Here is a 27067-nt window from a genome sequence, read left to right as displayed (position 1 = left end):
CTTTTCAATCCTACAATCGATGCCCTTTGTAGATGTAAAAAAAAAACCGTTGCCGTCGAGTTGATTCCAACTCATATCGACTCTATAGGACGGAGCAGAACTCCCCCGTACGGTTTCCAAGGAGTGCCTGGTGGATCTGAGCTGCCGGCCTTTTGGTTAGCAGCTGTAGCTCTTAACCACTGTGCCACCAGGGTTTCCTTGTGTAGACTGGTGGTTCTCCAAGTGCAGCAGCATCACCTGGGAATTTGTTAGAAATGCAACTTTTCAAGCCCCACTAGGAACTACTCTGCTAGAAACCCAGGGGTGGGGCCCAGCAAACAGTATTTTAACAAGCCCTCCCAGGGCTCAAGTATGAGAATTGGTGGTTTAGACATCCGTTATGCCCAGCCTGAGCTCACAACTGCCTCTCAGAGTGCCCCTTCTACCTCCCAGCATCTCCTCCTTGAATTCTTCACCCGCATTGGTAGTTGACTTCCTAGAAGACATGCCACTCCCTCTAAATAGTATATGAATACCACCTCTAATTTGTATGAAATGTTGAGCAAGTTTATTTCACCTCCTTAAGTCTCAGTTTCCATAAGTAAAAAGGGAACCTTAAACATGACAATAAAGTACCTAAAATAGCACCTGTCACCTAGGAGACGTTCCATGAGTGATGGTTATTATTATTGCACCTACTATCTCACTTGGTCCTTACAACATAAAAGTAGCACTATTCTCAGAAATTAAGTAACTTGGGTAAAGCTACCCAACTTGGTATAGGAGCCCTGGTGGTGCAGTGGTTAAGAGTTTGGCTGCTAACCAAAAGGTCAGCAGTTCAAACCCACCAGCCCCTCCTTGGAAACCCTATGGGGCAGTTCTACCTTGTCCTATAGGGTTGCTATGAATTGGAATCACCTCAATGGCAGCAGGTTTGGTTTGAACTTGCTAAGAGTCAAGACTAGAATACAAATCTCCCTGATTTTAAATTCTGGCTGTTTCCATTAGACTAGGCTGTTTCTACAATATTAAGAACATTTATTCCAAAATAAAAGATTACATTTCACTATTATTAATCTGATGCACTATTTCCAAAAAGGAAAATTCATCTTCTTTAGAAAAGGATGGTTGAAGCTATGTGGAATTTTCTCAATAAAATAAGTATATTCACCTGTTACCTGAACTTGACTGTTTATACTAAGTGTAGAAATAACGGAAACGAAAAAGCAATTCCTGTATTTTTCATCTTTATTTTATCACTTTTATCAAACACACATCAGAAAGCGTATCAACAGTGCATCTTATGGTGAGTCAGTTTACAGCTAAACTGAACAAGGCAATTGTGTTTACAGGAAAAGTTTTCAGCAAAAAACTATACACAATACAGTCAACTGTAACGCAGTGTTCATACTTTTTAGATATTTAGGAAAGTGGAAAATAAAAGTTCTTTGTTACTCAGCAAGAAAAAAACAAGTTTAAAAGACTTGGATGGAAACCAGAAATTCAGGGCCTTGAGAAAGGGTCTTCTTGGTATTGACACACACCTACATTGATAAGTCCCGCTTAGTTACTTAAAATGAAAATCCTCACGAACAGTAAGACATCACCAGGAACAGGGAACCACAGTGCCAAGAAATGCCAAGACCAATATGCTACTGCAACAACGGGTAGAAATGTTAGACAACTAGTCACCATGTGCTACAAGTCTTATAGTTTTGAGGTGAAGGTAAACCAACAGGAGAGAATACTCCTTGTAACTGGCTTTGGTTTAAGTGATCTTTCATATTTTTTCTAACCATACCTTCTTATCAAAAAGACAGCAATTACGTATCGCTGAGGGAAAATGGTAGTAGGTTTTAATACTCACAACCAACCACTCCAGTGCTGATATTGGAAGCCATAAACTGTTAAAATTTATTGATTATAACTGGATTTCTAAGAATCATCAAAAGGTAGCATAGATGGAGCCCTTTTGCAGGGGGGAAAAAATCCTTCTACCCTAGCCTTGACAATGTTAAGAGGATATAAAGGAATGTTAAATTATTTAAGATTTTTCAAAGGAAGGAATTAAGAATCAACAAGTAAATCCTGCAAGAAAAGGTCCAACAGCTTTACAGTCTGCAGAGTAAATATTTCACAGCGATGGAGCGTTACTTTTTCTTGTTTTAATCAGCACCGCTTACTTCCACAAGCGCTGTCACTCTGCAGCTAGTACATACTAGTGCCACCTGCCGTACGCAGTGTGCAAATGGGAGGCACAGAGATGGCTAACCCCGTTCCTTCCCGACTGTAATCTGCATGAGTGGTGATGCACACCAAATATACAAAAGCTGGAGTTCAAATATTTATTCGTAAAAAGTAGGCCAAACTGACCATGGGCATTTAATTTGGTTTCATAAGCTTTTACAGTAATTTTCTAGAATAATGAGAGACGTGTAGGAAGACAATGTTTCTCTGCTATAGATACCAAGCCTGGATTTTAAAAAATAAATATCATTTTTAGATTATATAATAATAGAAAGGAAGCCATTTTCTTTCCCTCATCTCGCTATTTTTATCTTTTTCCTCTTTCCTCTTGAATTTGGCAGACTTCTGACAACCAGTGCTAATAAAATAATATGGCTATAGATAAATGCAAACAACTGAAGAGATTCTGGATCCACATGTGTGATTTTAGAATACCTCATTACGTTTGCTTTTACGCACTCATTGTTCCTGATATCACCAACATTAGTAAAGGAAGATACCTAGAAGGGGAAGACAATCTCAATCCTGGGATAAAAAGTGAATACAAATAATTCTCTTGCCAGCTGCGTTTATGGTAGCAAGTAGCTCTGATCCTTACGTAGAGGTTTCAAAAAAAAAAACCTCCAACCAAGCAAGCAAAAAATAGCAACTCCAGTTTGTTTTTCAGAATGTGACTTATTTTTGTTATACAAAGCAGTGTAACGAAGTAAGTTCTCTTCTGCACAACAAGGATCAATGGTCACACAGGGCAAATAAGACAGGCTACTTCCTTTTGCCCTTAAAATACTACGAACCTAGGTCATAAAATATACATGGCTTTCAAAATAACCATCCTTTTTCTTCAGATTCCTGTGACAGCCACCCTACTGAACGGGAAATAACACTCAGGCATCATTGGATAAGTTTCCCATGAATTACAGAGTTTTCTGGTGCTATAAACACAACTGCTATGATTCTGACAACTCTCTGAAAAGCACAAATACAGCAAATTTATAATGTTAATCCTTATAAGCAGTACAGGGAACAACAAAGTGCTGAGCTGTAGGAAAATGAAGAAAAACTTCATATAAGGAGGACGAAGGTTGTGTAAACTAGTGATGTATCTTACATGCTGGAGGTCACCTTAATCACCACCTATAAAATATAAAATTTCTCAAATGCTCTCTGGTTTATAGATATTTTACAGACCATTTCTTCTATAAAATTACAATAAAAAGTTAGAATTGTTTCCTTTCTTCTTAAATATCCATAGTACTTGTCAATTATATGCCACTGGGTGAAACTGCTAGTTATCATGTAACTTAAGATAGTGAAAAACGATGTGGGGAAGGTGACTAGGATAATAAACATGATATAGTCTGTGTTATCAGGCAGACTAGAAGCTACGCTAAAACAAAACAAAATCTCTAAAATTCTGGATACTCCCAAAACAAAAATATCCACGGTCCTCTATGATAAAGAAAAGGTAATTTATCCAAATATACCACAAAAGGCTCAGATGGGTTCCATATTATGGAGACTGAACTTTTTTATATTCATTGAGGAAGCTAAGAAATGCTAATTTGAAAGACTACTATCTCAAAATAAAGGTGATTTACTGAGCACCTTAAGAGGAAATGGAAAATTTTTTGAGCTAATCTGTGACCAAGGGCTGGTCTATATGGGACCATACTTGATGAGAAATAAATAAATTGTATCACAGAGACAGAGTAGTAAGATTTGACAAGGGAACCTGATATTAAACATGGAACTAGATCCAAGAGGAGTTAAGATTCTGTCAGATAATTCCGGCTTTCCATCATATGTAATATTGGAAAAAATGCATAAACAGTTTTACACACGCACATAAAACGTGAACCAAGGAAATTCTGGACGTCAATCTATTCCACAGAAAAGGAAGAAGTGCAACTAATTATCACCACCTGGGAAGCCTTCACCGAAACGAGTGTTAACATTTTCCAGTAAACAGAAGGCACTTGCTTAAACCTTTGACTGTCTACACACGCACCAGACTAAAGTCACGCTGTGATTCCATCTGTACCCTAATCTGAATTAAGTCACCTAGCATATACCCTTGCATAAGATTCTAGGTAAAACACTTGGTTACTGAGGTCTCTCCCACCCCTCCACCCGGTAACTATGTTGTTGTGATGATTATCAGTTACTATGGTGCTGATTTTCAAGAAATTAACTACAAAAAAATAAAGTATCATGCTGCCAAGTATAGCTGATAGCAGAAATTATGAAGGTGAGGCCTAAATTAAAAGTTAGAATATAAGACCTAAGAAAAAATGATGCCCAAACTTTATAGTCAGCTGTAACTGATGAATGAACTCCGCCGAACCGTGTAACGGCATTCTCCGTGATGAGCGCCGTCACTCTGCCTTTAATGTATCCCAGAAGGTACACGATGCCCTTACCAGGTTCAAAACTTTTCTGGGAGAACAGTGTGGCAAGACAGAAACAAACCCTATGTCCATCGTTTCTCTTCAACTTCTTTTAGATGGCAGCACTGTTTCTGGCAGTATTCCTTCTATTTGCTCAACAATTAAAATACAAGTAGCATGGGTCTAAAAGCAAATTAAGTAAGAATTCAGAGTTATTTTTTTTCTAAAGGTTAATTTATCATCTCTCCGTACTCTTCAGCAGCTAGAGTACCAAAAGGAAGGCAATTCTTGTCTCAATGAGAACTCAAAAAAGAGGATGAGTAAAACTATTTTTATGGTTTTTATTCTATAATAATTAGTCATAGTTTTGGCTCAATAGCAGAAAGGGAATTTCTCCAAAAAGAATTGCTGTATTGATGGCCGTAAAACAAGGAAGACATCCAGTGGCAATAAATGCAAAGTTCTTATTGCAAAAGGATACATTTTTTTTTAATTCCTTTAAAAGCAAACTTCAGTTATTTTAGCTAGTGCTATCTCTTAGTGAGGTGTCCAGATTTAACTATTTATTCTTTTTCTCTAAATGTAGTATTAAAGTTTTGGAAGTGGCTAGCTGGCTACCTCCTCTCAATTTGGTGTTCCAAAGACCAAAGATCTTCTATAGAATAATCACTTTATCCACCTTTTCTAGAGCCAAATGTGCCACGGAAATACCATGGAACAATAAAGAAGAAACTGGGAAGGCAAGAGCAAAGGAAGCACAAGCATTAACCTGGGGAAAGAAAAGCTACCTGAGATAAATATTCTCCCAAAAGGGTAAGGGTTATGTGATGGGAATTTTCACCTCTTTTCCCTGCCTCTTAAAAACAAAGTGTCTAGGTTTTCATTAACTTCAAGGGATCAAAACCCCTGTCTACAAATTTCATCCTAAAAGAACTGTGAAAATTGCATCTTTTGATACTATTTGGTTTAGGTTTAAGAAAGACATTAAGATACAAACTTCTGATTCTATCAGAGTAGGAAGGGAGACTCTGCAAGCGTCATCTTTGGCAATAATGGGCTAAGAGCTATAAAATGACTTTAATTATAGGAGGCGTCTTTTTTCAAATCTGTAGCTCTAATAAAATATTCATTTCAATGTATGGTTACTTAAGTTAACTGTCCCTCAGTTTCCCTAAAATCTAGTCAGCATCTTCTGTAATAAAATTCGACAGTGTTAAACACTATGTATATATATGAATACATAAGCAGTAAGATGGTCAAAGAATGCTGTGAAATTCAACGAGATGTTAGCAGCACACTGCATTACTAATCTTAGAGGCATCCCTGCAGTTTACCTGTAAAGATTTTTTTTTTTTGGTGGCGTCGGGGGTGGTGGTGGAGAGGGGGATAAGAAAGGTTCATGTGCTACCCTAAACTCCAAAAAACCCACTGCTGGCCAGTCGAGTCCCGACTCATAACCACCTATAGGACAGGGTAGAACTGCCCCACAGAGTGTCCAAGGCTGTCAATCTTTACAGAAACAGACTGCCGCATCTTTCTCCCATGGAACAGTTGAGGGGTTCAAACCACCAACCTTCTGTTTAGCAGCCAAGCGCTTAACCACCGCGCCACCAGGCCTCCCTTAATCTAGACTACTTGCCCTTAAAAGAATTCATTTGTATTCTGCTCATCAGTATGTAGGAACTGGTGTTTCTAATCATCATAGAAGCTGTTGTCCACACAAACATTTAGGGAAGCTTAGGTCTCCACAAAGCTGGGAATACTTCCATGAATTCTGTTCTGAAAATAAACCAACTAACCAACCTCTAACAGGCCTAAAATCAAATAATTCTCCTAAGGACACACATTGGAAGCCTACTATATAATTTTCCCTTGGGAACCATGCTACAAGGCCTTTTGGCAGGTCATAAACAAACTCTCTTAAACCGAATTTGGCTTTATAATAAATATTAAGGAAGAGTCCTGAATGTTTCGACAACCTTAAGTGAAATACAACAGTGACTGTCTGAATAGGGCAAAAGGATTCATCCTCTAAAACGTAAATCCTTATTGGCCACTCAGTAACCTAACGACACACAAAAGGAAAGACTATGGGAGGCGGCTTCCAGCAGGGAAAAATAGGAAAGACGTTTTTCCTTAAAGAAAATAAATAAAATCCCATTCAGGTTAGGACACAGGAAAAAATTCATAACCTTTATACAACTTGTCATTGGTATTCTTTTGTATCATCAGTGCTTTATATAGGTGTCCTAATTTTTATACTTTAAGAGCAAACTAAGATAAAGTGAAAGGAATCCATAATTATTTCTTTAAACTATGCAACCACCTATGACATGCTCTGCTCAGGAAAGCATGAGATTGCTATGAGTCTTTCTAAGATTCTTTTAGTTTCCCTTCCTTTCTACTTCTACTTTCTAAACCTCCCTGCAGTCAAAAGCCAGCCTGACTGGGGTGCTTTCCTCTAGTTTCTCATTCCCCTAAGGGTAAAGAGGCAGAAAATTGCGGGAGGGGAAAGTGAGAACCATGAGTCAAGAAATCTGAAGATCAGAGGAGAGCCAGCATAAAAATCAGGGGCTACAGCAGACCAAAGGATGGGGCAATCCATGTGTAGCAAAACCTTTTGTTTCTTAAATTCAGTTTCAATGCAGCCCCAAACAGTCTAGGCTCGTGTTTGCTCTGAGCCTCTAAGGAATGAACTGTTTTGTCATTTACATTATATCAGACGGATCACCTCTCAAAAACCTACAGGTACGAAACAGGTAGGGAAAAGTTGGGCATAGACTGTATTAGCTCACAAAACTCACACTATAAAGTACGCTGACTCAGATTTTCTCTCATCTCACACACCTGCACACACACTCAGGCATACACACTAGACATAAAAATTGTGCAAGATCAAGCATCAGCTTTCTATTTTAAAAGCTGTAATTAAAAATAAAAGTAGATAGGCTCACTGCAGTTTCTTCAAAGGAATATTCAGGACTACAGTACTCCTTTTTAAAAAATTCACAACTTCGTGTTCAGAACACAGTAGGTAATTGCTGTTTGACAATTACTTGACATTGCTGAGAGAATCCAGTGCCAGCTCTGGAGATCAACAACAAGAACCACCTGACAACATAAAGCCATCATCTCTAAGTGATGTCACCAACCCTAACAAATTTTAAGAAATATTCACTGACATGATATTAGTCATCCTTGCTTCGCGATCACATGAAATAATACCGCTTTAGGTTACGTACTGAAGAGCGGCACCTGCCCTATTGCACGAAAGACGGCTGCCCACAGGGATGCTCTAGAATCCCTCACTGTATAGCTGAGAGACCTTGTCCTAATCAGTGCCAAATGTCTGCAAGGCAGCCCCTGCCTGGGCAATGGCTGCACATTAGTAGGATTAGATAAATGTACAAAGTACCCCTTTTAACTGGTTAGGGGCTGCTTCTGCATTCAGATGTGGAATACAATAATCCAGGAAATGGAAGAGGAGAAACAGGAAACAGTCCTTAGGTTACTGATTAAAGCAAGGTTTGATACAGATATCCCCTCTTGTAGGCACTCAGTGGGTAGAACGTAGCCATTACAAACTTCCCATCAAACATCCTTCCAGTAAGTAATTTCTGAGCAGCTTTGGAATCACCAGCATTTGCATACTCAACAAAGACCTGTAAAAGGACAGAGAAAACAAATTCCATTGTCATCAAGATCGTTTTAGAATAGCACTTCTCCAACTTTAATGAGCATACGTCACGTGGGGATCTTGTTAAAATGTAAATTCTGCTTCTTTAGTTCTAAGGTGAGGCCTGAGTTTCTGCATTTCTAAACAAACTTCCAAGTGACATCAATGCTGACTACCGGTCCATGGACCACTTTTGAGGAGCAAGGTTCAGAATACCCATTGCCATAGAGTCGATTCTGACTCACTGTGACCCTACAGGACAGAGCAGAACTGCCCCGTAGTGTTTCCAAGGCTGTAAATCTTTACAAAGGCAGATTGCCACATTTTTCTCCCGAAGAGATGGCAGGTCAGTTTGAACCGCTGACCTTTCAATTAACTGCCAGGCACTTTAACCACTGTGCCACCAGGGTTCCTTAAGATTTAGAATACTTCCTTAGAACTGAGTTCAATTCTGAAAAATCTATCAAAGACAAGTTAAGTTGGGTGAAAAATGTCCAACCTTTTGCCAAGTTCCCATAGAATTGCTAAAAAGGACTGGCCACTTGTCAAAGACAGGTAGAACAGCCCAGAGAGCAAAGGTATTTCGGAGGTGCCTAAAAATAACCCCACACTTTTAGAAGTGGAAGGAGAAAATAACATTGATCAAAAGCTGCTGGAAATTGTGCCTATTAAAAGCTTTGTAGAAGCCATAAACCATACACTATAGGGAAAAAAAAGAGTTAAAAACCAGGTAATTTCCCATTCCAGGGCTTCTGAACCCCTGTCTGAGGTAGGTCAAGGGTGTTGTTAGTTGCCCTGGAGTCAATTCCAACCCATGGTGACCTCCTGTGTGCCGACCGGAACTGCTCCACAGGGTTTCACGGCACTGTTGGATGGATTTGAACCACCAACCTTTCAGCTGGTAGTCAAGTGCTTAACTGTGTCACCCAGGGACTCCTAGGTAAAGTACACAGCATAACTTATAAGTTCTTTTTGTTGACCAGATCAAAAGTTACAGGGAGCTAAAATGATTTAAAACGACTTGTCCTCGGTTACCAGGAAGTTGGTGAACCAGGCAAAAAAGAATTGTCTCTTCCTCCTCAGTTCCATGCTTCATTCGTTACATCAACAGTCTTCTAATTGGCATGCGAGCAACCCAGGACACTCAAAGACTTCAAAGGGGATGCGAAAATGGATGATTTGAAGGACATACATTTCCAGATACTCGACGTCAATTTGTACCTCTTCCTAAAACTGATCTGTCTAGGAGCTGAGGCAGGTCATCCCTTTTCATCTCTCCTTCACAGTAGCCCATCTCTCACTTACAAAACATGTTCTTTCCCAAGAGTATAAAACCCTCCAGGACTGAAAAGAGGGGCAATTCCAAACATGGTACCGTTTATGGAAACCCTCCTTCACTGATAAACAAAGCGCCACGCTCGGCCTATGCTCACTCCCCATCTTACTCAAGTATTTCTGTTAAGTGTGATGGGTGACATCAGACCTTGAGTATTTTGGGCTGTGACAGTATCTTCTGAATTTATATACATATTGTTAAAAAAAAAGGGAAGTGGGCTGATTTTGCCTCTTCCACTCCAAAACTACTGTCAAACTATACGTTACTCTTGAAGATAAAGAGATCATTAAATGTTAAAAAGTTGCTTTTTCTCATATGTAAACGTAAGTGATGCACTTCAGCTAGTCTTACACGCACCCCCCCCTAAAATGTGTCATTAACTAGAAATAAAAGCGCTTCTCACGGCCAAAGCAGTATAGTCACTTAGCTGTTTATTTTAAATATAACTGCATGAGAAAAACTCTTATGGAGAAAAGTTTATGTGCTTTGTTCAGACTGGGAATACTTCACATAATAAGGTAGTTAAGACCTATATTATCAAATTATATCATGAAATATTTAAAGAGTCTATGTCCACCTTATTTTAAGGTAGAAATGCTTACTATTTTGCATCTCCTTTTTATAAAAAATTAAAAGTTTATGCTAGCTGCATGACCAATTAGCAATATATACTTTGTCATTAAATACAAAAGCAAAGTTAACACTTGATGTCCAATGAAAATAATGCCTTTTCTGATTTTACCTTAATTACTCCCAGAGCCATATACCAAAGTTCAATAAATGAATGGTAAATAACAGCAGCATCTTATAAATTATGAAATTAGATAACTACACCTGTATCATTTTAATTTTGACTTAACTACTGTTTATAGTTGCATTATAAGACACATTCCATAATGTACTTTTCAGTGGCTTTTATAATATTCCTCAAAAGGCATAATATAATGTTTATTTGAATCAAAAAATTCAAATGAAGACTGGCTTTACCGACCAGGTCACAAAGATTTTCAATAATCTAAATGAACTAAATCTCTGGTTCCAAGATTTTATCAAAAGACCCTTTCACTCTGCTTTAAATAGCAGTGAACGCTTCTCAACACAGCAAATTTCCTTTCTTCCAAACTTGGTGCCATCCAGTTGATTCCGACTCATAGCGACACTATGGGACAGAGTAGAACTGCCCCGTAGAGTTTACAAGAAACAGCTGGTGGATTCGAACTGCCGACCTTTACTGGTTAACAGTGAGTTCTTAAGCACTGCACCACCGGGCCTCCTTCCTTTCACTGATACTTATTTTTTTTAACATCATCTTACAGCTTCTCCCCCCAGAATGTTCCTCTGTTCTGTGTCTGCTATTTCATTTTGGCCACTGGGTTAATATTAAGTCAGATCATGTTAGTCCTTGGTTCAAAGTCCCCCACTGCCTTCTGATCTCATCAGAGGAAACACCAATGTCAATGGCCTACAGGATCACTTCACCTAATCTGCCCCCTCTGCTTCCTTACCTCTTTCTTCTCATTCTCTCCTTTCCTCACTGCGCTACAGCCACACAGCCTCCTCAAACCTTCCAGGCACATTCAGGGCCTTGGAACTTACAGTTCCTTTCCCTAGAATTCTCTGCCTCACCAGCTTCAAATCTCAACTCAAATGTCACCTTGGTACGTTCTTCCCTAACACCCTATTTAAAACCACAGTCCACCTCACCCCAGCACTGCCCAAGCCTCTTCCTTTATCTATTTTTCTCCACAGCACTTATCACCATATATTGTTTTGTCTGCTTTGATCACTGTTGTATGCTGAGTGCCTAAGACCTAACTGATTATCAATAAATATTGGTTGAGTGAATAAATATCAATAAAGCATTTGGTATGCTACTGCTGCTGAACAAGGCAAATATTATCATTACTAGGTTCACAATACATTTTCACTGACTAAAGTGAAATTTCGTCCATTTTTGTTTCAGTTGCCAAGAGTTTTCATAATACTGAACCACAAGATAAAAACCCTCAACCAAAGGTGATTTTGACCCCAGGAGACATTTTGCAATGCCTGGAGATAATTTTTCATTGTCACAACTTGGGAGGCTGGGAGGCTACCAGCACCTAGTGGGGAGAGGCCAGGAATGTTGCTAAACATCCTACAATGCAGAGGGCAGCCCCACAATAAAGAATTACTCAGCCCAAAATGCCAACAGTGCTGAGGCTGAAAACCTCTGAGACAGAATGAAACGATATTATTTCCCAAAATAAAAAAATTTCACAGATAAAAGAATCTCTCTTAAAATCCTTACCATATAGTTTAGAATCTCAGGGTTCTAAAGAAAGCTCTGTGATCATCATTTTACGCTGTACACCTAACAGATAAGGAGACTGAGGATCGTCACAAATTAGTCACATGGAGATGTGAGCTCAGGTTTCAGGGTCCTCAGCCTAGTGCACTTTCCTATCTCTGATAATTTCATTAGAATCTGAATCAAACCTGATTAGTTTTCTAACTCTACTTAACCAGATCGAAATTATACCAAAATATTTCTCTACCTGAACCAAAAAAAAAAAAAAAACCCACTGCCATTAAGTCAATTCTGACTCATGGTGACCCTATAAAACAGAACAGAGCTGCCTCACAGGATTTCCAAGGCTGTAAATCTTCACAGAAGCAGACTGCCATATCCTTCTTCTGCAGAGTGGCCAGTGGGTTCGAACTACCAACCTTCTGTTTAACAGCTGAGCACTTTAATCACTGTAGCACCAGGGCTACTCTACCTGAACTGGTCCTAAATTAACACCTGATTCAGTTGGTGGCACTGTTTTCTATAGCTCAAAGTAGATTAATACCCTTTTAAAAACAAAGTTTAACAAAAAAAGCATGCATTTTACATAGCTTCTGGAGAAAAAGTACAAGACGATAAAAATCATCCATAATGCAAAACTGACAATCCCTGGCAACATTTTAATGTATAGCTTTCTACAGAACGAACACCTTTTGCACAGAACTTTAAAAACCTCTGAATCATTCGACAATTACAAAAGCACTGACTTACTTGTCCTCTGCCAGGATTTTCCTTTGGAACAAGCAGAGACACCACTGGTCCGTATTTCTGACACTCCTCTTTCACATCTTCTACAACGTCTGGTTATTAAAACACATAACAGTAACTGCTCTGATATGGTTAACAAGCAATTATTTAAATTTTTTAAACCAACCAAGGATTCAGGAACACATATAAGTAATGAGGTCATTTTCTATACCTTCTAAAATTAAGCTTAAGAATCATATAAATTCAACGTATTTGATAGTTTTCTTTTTGAAATTTAAATTTGATTTTTTGAATAGGTAATGCATTCGAATGATACAAAATTCAAAAAAATAAAGTATTTCCCCCACCTCTACCACCCAGCTGCCATTCCACGCCCCTCTCTAAAGACAACAGCATTACCCGTGTCTTGTGTGTCCTTCCATAAATATTACAGTAAAACCTGAAAAAGCTGGAATCTGTATAAGGCGGAAACCTGTCAGAGAAGGAAAACTCAAATATTTTCCACTGAAACGAGTGATAGAAAAATGGCAAGACAGCACCCTGTCAAAGGTGGAAAACTTGCAAGACCCAGAAAAACAAGGCAGTCTTGTCAAGTTGCAGCTCTCACAGGTTTTCACTACATAAGCTTATGAAGCAGATATTATGTTTGTAAATAAATTCCAACCTTTTTCTTTAGTAATGCTGTATCTTTAACAGCTTTCCACATCATTACCTGAGATATTCTTTGTTTTTCTGACTAGTATTTCACTATATGAATGTTCTATAAATTATCTAATACGTCCCCTGCTGATGAATAACTGAGCTATTTTCAAACTTTTTGCCATTATAAACAATACTGCAATAAACTTGTACGTATGTATAGGTGTGCTTATAAGTTAAATTTCTAGAAATGGAATTGCTGGGTCTCATTTAATTCAGATTGGTAATTTTGTTATAATTACCAATTTGCATTTCATAAAGACTTACCAACTTAAAGTCTTCCAGTGAAGTATGTCTGTTTTCCAGTACCTTTACCCCCAAAGTTATCAAGTATTTTGATCACTGTCAATGTGATCAGTAAAAATGGTTCAGAGAATGGCTTGAATTAGCATTTCAATGAGTAAGACTGAACATAGGCCATATTTTTATACTTGTGAGATGCATTTGTACTTCCTTTCCTACAAACCATCTATTCACATCTCTGGTGTGCTTACTTTTGTGTGTGGCTTTCTAGCCACAGTCTTGTGACTCCCACTCAGGTGATCAGATGGGGCTATGCAAATAACTGGCTCACTGAGGGGATTGGTCAGTTTTGCCTTAAAAGAGAGCCAATTCCAGAGCAGAGAGGAGAGCTTACCACCACCAAAGGAGAAACCCGCAGCAGAGATCTGCAGCATAGACCCGCTGGGGATGGTGTGTTGGGCTTCCCGGCCCATGGAGCAACGAAGCTGAATGGCTTTGGGCAGAGACTGAGGGCCAGGGAAAAGTCTACACCTGATCCACAAATTTGGGACTTGCCAGCCTCTACAACCCTGTGACCCATTTCCTTTATAAGGTTTGTGAGTTCCGTGAGACTTTGAGGTGAATTAGGGAACCCAAAGCCAATAGGGAGAGTACAGATGGGAGGGGTAGTTGATATGAGAGATGACGGAGTAGGACAGCAGCTTGGAAAAGCTGGACATCTGGGACATCTTTAACCTCCACCTCATAGGAACCAGCTTTGTGCTGATCCTTATAAAGAGATTATTCTTTTAATATTGTTTACCTATCATTTACTAGGTTGACTTGTAAGGCTCTGTCTGTGATAAGAATTGTAAATATTTTTTCCTATACCACCATTTGTCTTTTCATTTTTTCTTACGGTGGTTTTGCCAGGGTAGAATTTGTTGAACCATATATTTTACTGCTTCTGGGTTTTGTTTAACACTTGAAAAAGGCCCTTTCCGCTTTGGGAATATAAAACAATTTCTCCTATGACCTTGTAATCTTTTTCTTTCTTCTTTCCCTCCCAACCACCCTCTTTCCTTCCTTCCGTCTCTTCTTTCTTTTCCTTCCTTCCTTGTTTTCATTTCCTCCTTCCCTCTTCCTTCATTTTTTTGCTTGTTTGCTTCTATTTGAAGATTTTAATCTTTGCTTCATTTGAATTAATTCTGGTCTAAAGTGGAAGATATGAATCTAAGTTCCTTCCTCCACCCACCAAGATTAATAAGACAGCTTTCCCAACATGTGCCATGATTTCTAGCTAAGTAAACTTACCTAAAACTAATACATGTTGTTTGACGATGCTGCTAATCAGAACTAAAAAAGGCGTTTGAAGGAGCTGTACTTTGTTACGCTTTAGTTCGTGAAAGATTCTTAAATAATGCTAAAATTTTATAGCAATATTTAAATAGTTTATTTAGAAGCAGAAAAAGGTGTTACATAGCAAGATACAAAGAAAAGAGTACGTATAATCTACCCAGGAGTCACTGGGTGCTGCAAACGGTTAATGCGCTCAGCTGCTAGCCAAAAGGTTGGAGGTTCAAGTCCACTCGGAGGTGCCTTGGAAGAAGGGCCTAGCAATTTGCTTCTGAAGAATCAGCCACTGAAAATCCTCAGGAGCAAAGTCCTATTCTGAAACATGGGATCGCTATGAGGCAGAATTGTCTGACTGCCACTGCTTACTTGTATAGTCCTCCTAAGGTTTGTTCCAGAACACCTAAACTTGGATATTACAGAGGTAAAACCTACTGGGAGCAAACAGAATATGGCAATAAAGATACTAAATGGATAGGCTTAAAGGACATAAGCATGATTTCAAATTTGATCCCAAAAGGCTTAGAACCAATGCTCAAGCTTAAGGTAAGAATATTGTTTCCGACAAACGTTGTTGCTGTTATTGTTGCTGGGTGCCGTCGAGTCAGCTCTGGCTCACAGCAACCCCGTGTACTACAGAAGGAAACACTGCCTGGTGCTGCGCCATCTTCACAGTCGTTATGCTTGAGTCCACTGTTGCAGCCACTGTGTCAATCCATCTTGTTAAGGGTCTTCTTTTCTCCTGACCCTCTACTTTACCAAGCATGATGTCCTTCTCCAGGGACTGATCCCTCCTGATAACATGTCCAAAGTACGTGAGATGTAGTCTGGCTATCCTTGCTTCTAAGGAGCATTCTCCCAAAACAGATTGTTCATTCTTTTGGTAGTCCAGGGTATATTCAATGTTCATGGCCAACACCACATTTCAAAGGCGTAAATTCTTCTTCGGGTTTCCTTATTCATCGTCCAGCTTTTGCATGCGTATGAGGTAACTAAAAACACCACAGCTTGGGTCAGATGCACCTTGGCCTTCAAGGTGACAACTTGGCTTTTTAACACTTTACAGAGGTCTTCTGCAGCAGATTTGCCCAATGAAATGCATCTTTTGATTTCTCAACTGCTGCTTCCATGGCTATTGATTATGGATCCAAATAAAATGAAATCCTTGATAACTTCAATCTTTTCTCCATTTATCATGATGCTGCTTATTGGTCCAGTTGTAAGGACTTTTATTTTATATTGAGGTGTAATTCACACTGAAGGCTGTGGTCTTTGATCTCATCCGTAAGTGCTTCAAGTCCTCTTCACCTTCAGCAACCAAGGTTGTGTCATCTGCATATCGCAGGTTATTAATGAGTCTTCCTCCAATCCTGATGCCCCATTCTTCTTCATACAGTCCAGCTTCTAGGATTATCTGCTCAGCATACAGACTTAATAAGTATGGTGAAGGATACAACCCTGATGCACACCTTTCCTGACTTAAACCACGCAGTATCCCCTTGTTCTGTTCGAACAACTGCCTCTTGGTCTATGTACAGGTTCCTCATGAGCACAATTAAGTGTTCTGGAATTCCCATTCTTCCCATTATCCATAATTTGTTACAATTCACAAAGTCAAATGCCTTTGCATAGTCAATAAAACACAGGTAAACACCTTCCTGGTTTTTTCAGCCTGCAGCCAGGATCCATCTGATATCAGCAATGATATCCCTGGTTCCACATCTTCTGAATCTGGCTTGAATTTCTGGCAGTTCCCTGTTGATACACTGCTACAGCCGCTTTTGAATGATCTTCAACAAAATTTTACTTACATGTGATATTAATGACACTGTTCAATAATTTCCGCAGTTAGATCACCTTTCTTGGGAACAGGCATAAATATGGATAAGCGGACATCTTGAAAAATCAAGAGGCTGGAGATTCTTACAACTGTCACAAACTCAAATTATGTTTGTTCCATTTTGCAGATAACTACATCAAAGCTCAGGAGAGAAAATGATTCATCCTTACAAGAGATCGTTGTTGTTGTTAGGTGTTAGGTACCGTCAAGTCAGTTCCAACACACAGCAGCCCTGTGAACAACAGCATGAAACACTGCCTGATCCTGAGCCATCCTCACAATCACTGTTACGTCTGAGCCCATTGCTGCAGACACTGAGTCAATCCATCTTTTGAGGGTCTTCCCCTTTTTCGCTGACCCTCCACTTTACCAAGCATGATGTCCTTCTCCAGGGACTGTTCCTTTCTGATAACAGGTCCAAAGTACCTGAGACAAAGTCTCACCATCCTCCCTTCTAAGGCTGTTCTTCTTGCAAGACGGATTTGTTCATTCTTCTGGCAGTCCGTGGTTAATAAGTCTTCCTCCAGTTCTGATGTTGTGTTCTTCCTCACACAGTTCAACTTCTCAGATTATCTGCTCAGCATACACACTGAATAAGTATAGTGAAAGGATACAACCCTAACACACACCCCTCCTGATTTTAAACCACACAGTATCCTCCTGTTCTGTCCGAATGACTACCTCTTGGTCTACGTACAGGTTCCTCATGAGCACAATTAAGTGTTCTGGAATTTCCATTCTTCGCAGTTATCCATAATTTGTTATAATCCGCACAGCTGAATGACTTTGGGTAATGTGCCTTATCTGCAAAGTTTTAATTTTCAACATGGAGAATGCAGTAATTTCTTAGTATGCAAATGATTTCTTAAACAAAAAAATAAAATAGTTCTAGAGATATATAGACTTAAATATCTGGCTTTTAAAATTCTTATTAGCTTTGGGACTGAGTTTCAGTTTACTCATTATCTGTAAAATGGAACATAACTACCTCTCAGGTAATAAACAAAGTACTAGGATCAAAGTAAATGCTCAAAGAATTGTAGCTAGTGGCACAAGGTGATACAAATGGACTCCGGGACATCTAGATTCAAGAAGAATATTGTGATGGAAAAAGGGATGAACCAGAGAACAAGCAGCAAAGTAAAGGGAAGAAAAAAAAGTATAAAATAAGGCTCTCTGTTTTAAACATTTTGCATCTTAAATATTAGCAGGATATAGAATTGAATATAATCTATGGGAAGAAAATACAGGGATAAAAAATAGGTCAAGACACTATAAAATATTTGGGCATAATTTATTATCAAATAGTAGCACAACCATGATGTGAATGAAATGATAAATAGGAAGAAATCAGAAAAGCTGAAACTTGAGTGCTGAAGAATACTCACAGAAATCATTGGTTACCGGCTTCCTATCTACTACAACGTAACACTTACACGCAGCGACATAACACTTACACGCAGCGACAGCCATCGTTATTTCTCCTCTGACTCATTAAGTGAGTAACAGAGGTATCCCTCCTCTTACCCAGAACCAATTTCCAGGCCTCTTTTTCCTCCGTATTTCTCCTCTCTTTAACCAGCACCACATCTACCAATTGGCCCAACTCAGAAGTCTGGAATTGGCCAAAACCCCAGCCTGCCTTATGCTTTGCTCTCACATCAAATCAATGCCCATATTCTATGGACTGGCTCTTTATTGATTTATTTTGGTAAAATACCTACAACATAAAATTTGCCATTTTAAGTGTTTGTATAATTGGCATTAATTACATTCACAGAGTTGTGCAACCATCACTGCTATTTATTTCCAAAACTTTTTCATCACCGCACCCAGGAACTCCCTACCCTTAAGCAGCAGCTTCCCATTTCCCCTCTCCCCAGTGCCTGGTAACCACTAACCTCCTTTTATCTGCAGGCATTCACCTATCCTATATATTTCATGTAAGTGAGACCATACAGGGTTTGTCCTTTTGTATCTGACTTAGCTGAGTGCTGAAGAGTGAGAGTATCTGAGATCACATAGTTTAATATCCTCATTACAGAAATGAGGAAAGTCAGAGAATCTTTTGACAGATACTACCCGTTGCAGCCTTAGTTAGGACAGACACGCTGAAGTACGGCTGCAGCAGCACTGACCTTCGTACTCCTCCCTCATGAACAGATACTACCCGTTGCAGCCTTAGTTAGGACAGACACGCTGAAGTATGGCTGCGGCAGCACTAACCTTCGTACTCCTCCCTCGTGAACAGATACTACCCGTTGCAGCCTGAGTTAGGACAGACACGCTGAAGTACGGCTGCGGCAGCACTAACCTTCGTACTCCTCCCTCGTGAACAGATACTACCCGTTGCAGCCTGAGTTAGGACAGACACGCTGAAGTATGGCTGCGGCAGCACTAACCTTCGTACTCCTCCCTCGTGAACAGATACTACCCATTGCAGCCTGAGTTAGGACAGACATGCTGAAGTATGGCTGCAGCAGCACTGACCTTCGTACTCCTCCCTCGTGAACAGATACTACCCGTTGCAGCCTTAGTTAGGACAGACATGCTGAAGTATGGCTGCAGCAGCACTGACCTTCGTACTCCTCCCTCGTGAACAGATACTACCTGTTGCAGCCTGAGTTAGGACAGACACGCTGAAGTATGGCTGCAGCAGCACTGACCTTCGTACTCCTCCCTCGTGAACAGATACTACCCGTTGCAGCCTTAGTTAGGACAGACACACTGAAGTACGGCTGCGGCAGCACTAACCTTCGTACTCCTCCCTCGTGAACAGATACTACCCGTTGCAGCCTTAGTTAGGACAGACACGCTGAAGTACGGCTGCGGCAGCACTAACCTTCATACTCCTCCCTCGTGAACAGATACTACCCGTTGCAGCCTGAGTTAGGACAGACACGCTGAAGTATGGCTGCAGCAGCACTGACCTTCGTACTCCTCCCTCGTGAACAGATACTACCCGTTGCAGCCTGAGTTAGGACAGACACGCTGAAGTATGGCTGCGGCAGCACTAACCTTCGTACTCCTCCCTCGTGAACAGATACTACCCGTTGCAGCCTGAGTTAGGACAGACACTGAAGTATGGCTGCAGCAGCACTGACCTTCGTACTCCTCCCTCGTGAACAGATACTACCCGTTGCAGCCTTAGTTAGGACAGACACGCTGAAGTACGGCTGCGGCAGCACTAACCTTCGTACTCCTCCCTCGTGAACAGATACTACCCGTTGCAGCCTGAGTTAGGACAGACACGCTGAAGTATGGCTGCAGCAGTACTGACCTTTGTACTCCTCCCTCGTGAACAGATACTACCCGTTGCAGCCTGAGTTAGGACAGACACGCTGAAGTATGGCTGCGGCAGCACTAACCTTCATACTCCTCTTCGTTCTCCAGATAGTCATCGTCCAGCACGTTCAGCAGCCTCAGCACTGGAGTGGGCAGCATCACCAGATCTTCAATATGAGGGGCTGGGAAAGTTCATCACACCGTGGTTAAACGTAGGCTCCAATAAATACAGAAATGAGCACCGAAGGGGCTTGGGTAGATACGTTAGTTCGGAGATGCTACTGGACTGCCAGACGAGCAAGAAAAAAATCATCATACAACTTACCAAAAGGAATGCTGAAGAACGGACTGCACAATGCCATTTCGGCAGAAATTCTTCTGCCTGGATCATCATGAAGCATGCTAGAACACACACACAGGCACCATTACAATTAACTGTCAAATCTTCTGAAAATGTAATCGCTAAAAAAAAAGTCTAAATATTTATCATAGCATTAATTACATAAGCATGACTGATTGAATCGTCACCGACAAAGAATATAAATGCTATTTATGAATAAATGGTTCAACGAACCATGTCATATACCTATGACATAATTATTATATGGTGATTTAAAACGCTTTTGGTTAATAAACACCAGAGGGAAAACGATCCACACTCTATAACATTAAATGACAAAAAGCTAGACATAGATTTAGGATGACCCAGCTGGTTGGGGGAGGGAGGAGAAAAGGGAAGGAGGGAAGGAGGAAATCAAAACCTCTAAATACAACTACCAATTTTCCTAATAAAAACACCCTTTCAAAAAACCCATTTTCCATCAAGTATATATCCAGCTGCCAGAGCTACAAAAGGTTGACGGTATGGTAGCCCAGCATCTAGTAGTGGTTGTACATCTATCTTTCAGTGAATAAATACCTGCCAGGAAGAGCCTAATACCCCTTGAGCAAAAGAAGAGTCCTTTGAAATATGATTACTTAGGTTCTGTGCAGGAAGCTAGCCTATGTAGAATACCCTCGACAAAAATTCTTATTTCTACGGGGGAGAAACCTCTACCTGATCAGGCACGCCAGAAATATTAACACAAAACCATTCAGTAAATGAAATGCTTCATATAGTAAATGTACGCAAAGCAAGTTGAAAGTATATACAATGTACCTTTTGATAAGGTCTCTTAGGTGATAGGCTGGAATGGCGGCATTCACCACTGCTTTACTGGCAAATATGTGATCGATAATGGCAGAACTGTTTGCCTAAAAAAGGAAGACAAGTTTTCCTTTGGTCATTTAGTTCAATCTCTATTTACTGAATACTAGGCACACAGCACTATACTGTTTGGTAAGTAAAAGGCACAGAAAATACTCTTCTGACAACTTACAATCTTAACAGAGATTATGCACATAAATTAGAAGCTTCTGAAACAGAGGAGGAAACTTTTTTTCTCTATTTCCATCACCGAGCACAGTATCTGGCAGTCTACGAACATTTACTAGACGAGTGAACAAATACCAGAGCACAACCCCACAGAAATGTAGTTCACTGCAAAGTGAGAAAATGAATGTGTGACAGGTGAGTCAGGGTTTCTTGGAGATGAGTTTTAAACTGGTTTCAGATAGAAATCAAATAAACTATCAAAGAGAAAACTAAGCAAGATTTAAAAAACATTTGTCACATGATTCACAATGTACATCCTTATGAAACATAACATTTTCTTCCTGAGTATCATGCTAACTAAGAATGTGGGACTATGTATATGAGTAAAAACATATGACAGTATCATTGTCACTCAAAATTTAATGAATACGTACCACACGACAGACAGTACTTTACAGGTACAATGTCTTTTTTATTCTCAATACTCTTATCTGTGCTATTATCATTCTCATTTTACAGAAAGTAAACTGTGGTTTGATGACTCTAAATAACTTAGTAAGAGGTGGAGACAAGCTATGAACCCCAGTAGTTTGATTTCAGAGCCTATGCTTGTACCCACTTGACAATTTCCCTCCAAATAAAGTGATGAAACACAGAATGATGATGTTTTGTCTAGAATGGCAAATACTGGAGATTCCATCAGTACACATCATGCCTCCAAACTTCACACAAAAATTCAAGTGTGACCTAGTTCTGATTGGCTCAGGGCCAAGCAGATACAGTTCAAAGAGCTCAAAGATAGTCAAAGCTAACTCAAGTAATTGTTTAAAACTCGGATTAGCACTAGAGAAAGAATATTTAGCCTCAAGACTATTTGGGAGTACCAATGATAAAGAATGGTACTTGTTTTACTGCAAAGACTGACATATTCAGCATTTTTTTTTTTGCTAAAAGTAAGCATGAGGTGCCCCCACTAGGCTATTATTCTTTCCAGGAACTGCCATACTGGAAGCTGGTGATTAGTTGTTTAAAATAAATAAGACTCTATACAGAGTGGTACAAATGGCTGACGTGCTCAGCTGCTAACCGAAAGGCTAGAGGCTAGAGTTCATCCAGAGGCACCGTGGAAGAAAGGCCTGGCCATCTACTTCTGAAAAATCAGCCACTGAAAACCCCGTGGAGAACAGTTGTACTCTGACACGCATGAGGCTGCCGTGAGTTGGAACTGATCCTATGGCAGGCTTTTTAAAAAAACTACGTATTAGATGCTAGAAAAAAAAAATAGTTTAATACCAAAACCAGTAATCCTTAAGCATCATATTATTTATCAAGCCTCCAGCCGAAAGGATGCTGATATCACATTAAAGTCTGTGATTAACACCTGATTTGTAAACATATAGGAAGTTCACGTCAGTGGCTTCCAACTTGAACATGTTCCCACAGAAACAACGTTATAAAGCAGCAGCTCTTCTACCAGCGTAGCTGGGCCCTGGGGTTTTTTGGGTTCTGGGAGTTCACATACAGAATAAAACGAAGCAGTGTGGACTGTGGACGGAAAGCTGGACTTCTGAGTGAGAGGAACAAAATTCGGGGCCCAGGTCTGCACCACCCCAGTAGTATGACCTGGAGCAAGATACTTCAGATGTTTGTGCCTCTAGTTTTTCATTTGTAAAATAAGAAAAACCAATAACCACGCTAAGTATCTTCATGGAGTTGTTAGGAAGATTCAATAAGTTTGTGCACTAAAATACTTTCTTAACTATAAAGCTTTAGCTGGAACATGTTCTGTGAGGATTATTACTTCGCTCCTAACCCACTACTGCGTCAGTAACACTTCAGAAGCTGTTGTTGCTGCGTCATCATGACTCACAGCGACCCTACAGGACAGAAAAGAACTACCTTATAGGGCTTTCTGTGGCTGCAATCTTTAGGCACGCAGATCGCCGGGTCTTTTCTCCCATGGATCAACTGCTGGTTTCAAACCACTGACCTTTTGGTTAGCAGCCAGGGCTCCTTTTTTAGAAACTGGTACAGTGAAATCTGTGAGAGTCAGAACCGGACAAGACTGCCTTGTTTTTCTGGGTCTTGTGAGTTTTCCGTCTTTGACAGGGTACAGTCGTGCCACTTTCCCATCGCTCTCTATTAGTGGAAGATATCTGTGTTTTCCTTCTCTGACAGGCTTCCACATTACACAGGTTCCGGCTTTCTCAGGTTTTACTGTACAACTAAATTGCTGCACAAATGAAATCACTTCGTTCCTTTGGGAAAACACATACACTCAAACGTTTCATCAACTTCTTACTCTGTGCTCGGTCTCAGATTAAACACAGCAAGACTGCAATGCTCACCAGCACACCTGGCGTAGTGGCATTTAAGGCACCATAAATCCAAGAAGAGGAGTGGGGAGGAGATGATGCAATCAGAGCACTCAGTGAGAATCATTATAAACTGAGTACTCTTAAATTGGGATGAAGGACCCGAAAGAAAGCACTTGTGCACTTTACCTTCCATTCCTGAGATCTGACTGTATGTTTCAGTTTCATTCCTGAGAACATTTCCAGTAAAATGATTCCTAGGCTCCAGAGATCTACTGCTGAGGTACATTCTGTATCACTCTGCAGGCCAGCCTGGGCCAAGCAATTTTGCAGTTCTGCTTCTGGAGCTCGATACCCGTCTGTCTGAATATACTTTACATCCTAAAGAAGATGAACAAACATTATAGCCAACAAGAAGCTACTCAAAGTACAGTAAACCACTGTAAAACTGCCACAATTTTTTGTCTTTGCTATCATCATCTTTTATTCACTAAAGGGGCACTTCTCACAGTCAAGCTGTACACTTGCCATACCGCTGCTTGTAAAGCATTCTTTAGATAGCCTCTTACTTCTGAGGCACTGCTGTCAAGCAAGGACGTTCTCCCAAGAGCTGATAAACCATGGAGAGTGGAGGGTCTGCCACAAATGTCACATGCGTTCTGCCATGAGACAGAGCCCAAACACTGAAGACACTAGGAGTAGTAACTCACCAATTAATCAAATGGCCAGAGAATAAAGAATTTTATGCAGGTGAAGTGCTCCTAAGAATTTCAGAGCCCTCTTGTACTTCACTAGCTCCCCCTACCTGACCCAAACATATAGGCTTTTTTTTAACATAAACCCACTGCCATCAAGTCGATTCGGACTCACAGTGACCCTACAGGACAGAGCAGAACTGCCCTACACAGTTCCAAGAAGCGTCTGGTGGATTTGAACTGTCGACCTTTTGGTTAGCTTTTTTACACAGCGGCACTGAAATTCCTTCTGCTTGCTTCATCCCCAGGTGCTTCAGTATTTTAGACAGAAATGCCTCCTAAGTCCCTACTAAGCCATGTTTACAGGGTCGCTATGAGTCAAATCAACTTGATGGCAATGGGTTTTTTTGGTTTTAAGTCATGTTTATTATCATAAAATATTTGGCTTAGACCATTAGATTTTTAACTATAAGGGGGTGGAGGGTGTTTCTTACCTGATTACCTTCTTTGAAGCTAAGTCCAAAGTCAATGAGTTTAAAACATTCATTCTCTGCACTCCACAATATGTTACGTGGTTTGAGGTCTGCATGGACATAACCCTCATGATGAAGAAAAGCAAGGGCTTCTAGAACATCTCTGGCACAATGCTGTATCATCCACATGGAACAACCCTGGTGACTGGAACATAAAAGCAATTCCGAAACACTGACATCCAGGAGTTCAAGCAACAGACAGCGTGAGGGCACATTTGGAGAGAAGTGGATTGTAAAGACTCCATATAAAGTCACTAGAAAAAGAAACAAATTATATTACTTTAAAATAATACTTGAAGTTATTATTAAAATAGATAACTGTGCAATGCAAATTTGGGAGAGTCTAGATAAGGATAACACTGGTGAGCAAACAAGCTTCCACTGTAATTTATTTTTCCCACAAATAAGATTTCTGGGCAATGGGATTATATTAATAAAAGAGATGATACAACCTTAAAAAGCTGATTACCATTAAGAGATTAAATATGGCGCAATGATTCCAATCGTGTTTCACTAAACACTCAACAGTGAAGCAGTGTCTTTCACCATATGCAGTGGAGATGCCAAGCAAAGATGATCAAAAGTAAAAATCCACATACTATGTAACTCTCTTAAGACATATATCGTAAGTATAAAAATCAAATTAAAAATTGGTTTTTTGATCCAAGATAGCAATTAACCTAAACATTAAAAGAAGAAATTTTTAAGAATTTTTAAAGAGATTAAGAATTTCCAGGTGGCATTTTAACTTAATCTTGCAGAGATTCAGCAAGTCTTTAGGCTCAAAAAATATCTTCCCTCTTAAATACCAGGGTTAAAGTGATACATCACTTGGCAAGCTAAGGCGGAAAAAAAAAAAAAAATGCAGCGCCAGTGTTAGGAAATTCTTCTCCAGGATGATATAAAAAAGGTCACACTTCAGATTAAATATGGATTATGCTTGCCAGGAAGTAAAACATTATTTTACTAGTCAAAGCTATAACTAATTATAAGCTCTGTTTGGTGTAATGACAGTGAAGATGGTTTTCATGAATCAATCATCAGTGATCATTACATATCTTACATTTTGAATATCTGAGTCATGAAATAGTCTTACAAGAGCAAAATTACAGTGTTTCTAAATTTCATACTTTCCTAAGGACTGCTATATAATACTGAGTCATTTCTTCCAAATCCACACTAAATACGTATCAGGTGATATCTCTGAAGGCTACTGGCATTGATGTCAAAAGTGCTGGAAATATTTCCCATTTTCCACTAGCACGCAAAGATTCAAACATTTCCATTCTAGAAATGACAATCTAGCAAAGATATGCCTCCTTTCACTACAGATAATTCTCTACGCCAATAATAATAATTATAAGTGCAGCTTTCTCTGATAAGGCCCGAAGCAAAGCAGTACTGAGCATCTACTACGTGACAGACACGGAGCAAAGGAGACCACCAACTCCATCGTGTCGCAGACACTAACAGAGCGAAAGAGGGATAGGAAAGGGGCCTGGGTCGGGTAATAATGGGAAGACCCGATCCACTTCCCCCGCCTGAAGGATGAAAGACGCAAAGCCAGGCTGAGAGAGGGAAGCTATGCTTGGACCGGGACGTGGGCAAGAAAAGAAAGGAGAGAGCAGCAATTACCGATGTTCCGGTGCCCCTGCAGCTGCTCCAGCGCCGCCCTCTCTTTGCGGAAACCATACTCCGCGGCTGAAGCCGCAGCCCCGGTGGTTCCGGGCGGCAAGAACTGCTTGAGGGCGCCAGGGGGTGAGCCGGGTGTGCCGCAGCAGCGCACCCGATACACCGACGCCGAGGAGCCGCTGCCCAGGCGGCTCTGTACCTGCCAAAGCCGCCCGAAGGCCTCCAGGAACCGCGGCGGCTCCGTGCCCCACGCGCAGCCGGACCCCGCCATCGTGTAGACTGAGGGCACTGACGCAGGAGCTGAGGCGACGCCCGGGGCAGGCCGGCAGGGCCCGCGGTCACATCCCCGCTCGCCGGACCAGCGGCTCCGCAGGGAGGGACCTGCAGCCGCCTCGCCACCTCCCGGAACCTCAGGCAGCCATGACACCGGAAGCCGTGCTGTGGCCGGGTCCCAGA

At 40.5% G+C, this 27067-nt stretch overlaps 1 protein-coding gene and 1 long non-coding RNA gene across 3 annotated transcripts; both read right to left on the bottom strand.

The window, feature by feature from the left end:
* Positions 1 to 1215: 1215 nt before the first annotated feature.
* Positions 1216 to 27067, bottom strand: UHMK1 (U2AF homology motif kinase 1). Its single transcript, XM_049881084.1, has 8 exons — positions 26615 to 27067; positions 24941 to 25233; positions 23941 to 24132; positions 21221 to 21315; positions 20387 to 20463; positions 20145 to 20243; positions 12666 to 12754; positions 1216 to 8275 (listed from the first exon to the last, which is right to left on the bottom strand). The coding sequence occupies exons 1-8, from the start codon at positions 26880 to 26882 to the stop codon at positions 8129 to 8131; spliced, it is 1260 nt and encodes a 419-aa protein (XP_049737041.1). The 5' UTR covers positions 26883 to 27067; the 3' UTR covers positions 1216 to 8128.
* LOC126073891 (uncharacterized) lies at positions 13022 to 20138 on the bottom strand. 2 transcript variants are annotated; one of them, XR_007516870.1, is made up of 3 exons: positions 19881 to 20138; positions 19443 to 19794; positions 13022 to 19178 (listed from the first exon to the last, which is right to left on the bottom strand). It is a non-coding gene; the product is annotated as an uncharacterized LOC126073891 (long non-coding RNA). The 2 variants fall into 2 exon arrangements; XR_007516871.1 differs by having other exon boundaries at positions 19443 to 19706.

Source organism: Elephas maximus, chromosome 3 (genome assembly GCF_024166365.1).
Source record: "Elephas maximus indicus isolate mEleMax1 chromosome 3, mEleMax1 primary haplotype, whole genome shotgun sequence".
Classification (NCBI taxonomy): domain Eukaryota; kingdom Metazoa; phylum Chordata; class Mammalia; order Proboscidea; family Elephantidae; genus Elephas; species Elephas maximus.
Note: the sequence above shows the minus strand (reverse complement) of the source record. Positions and strands in the feature narration are given on the sequence as shown.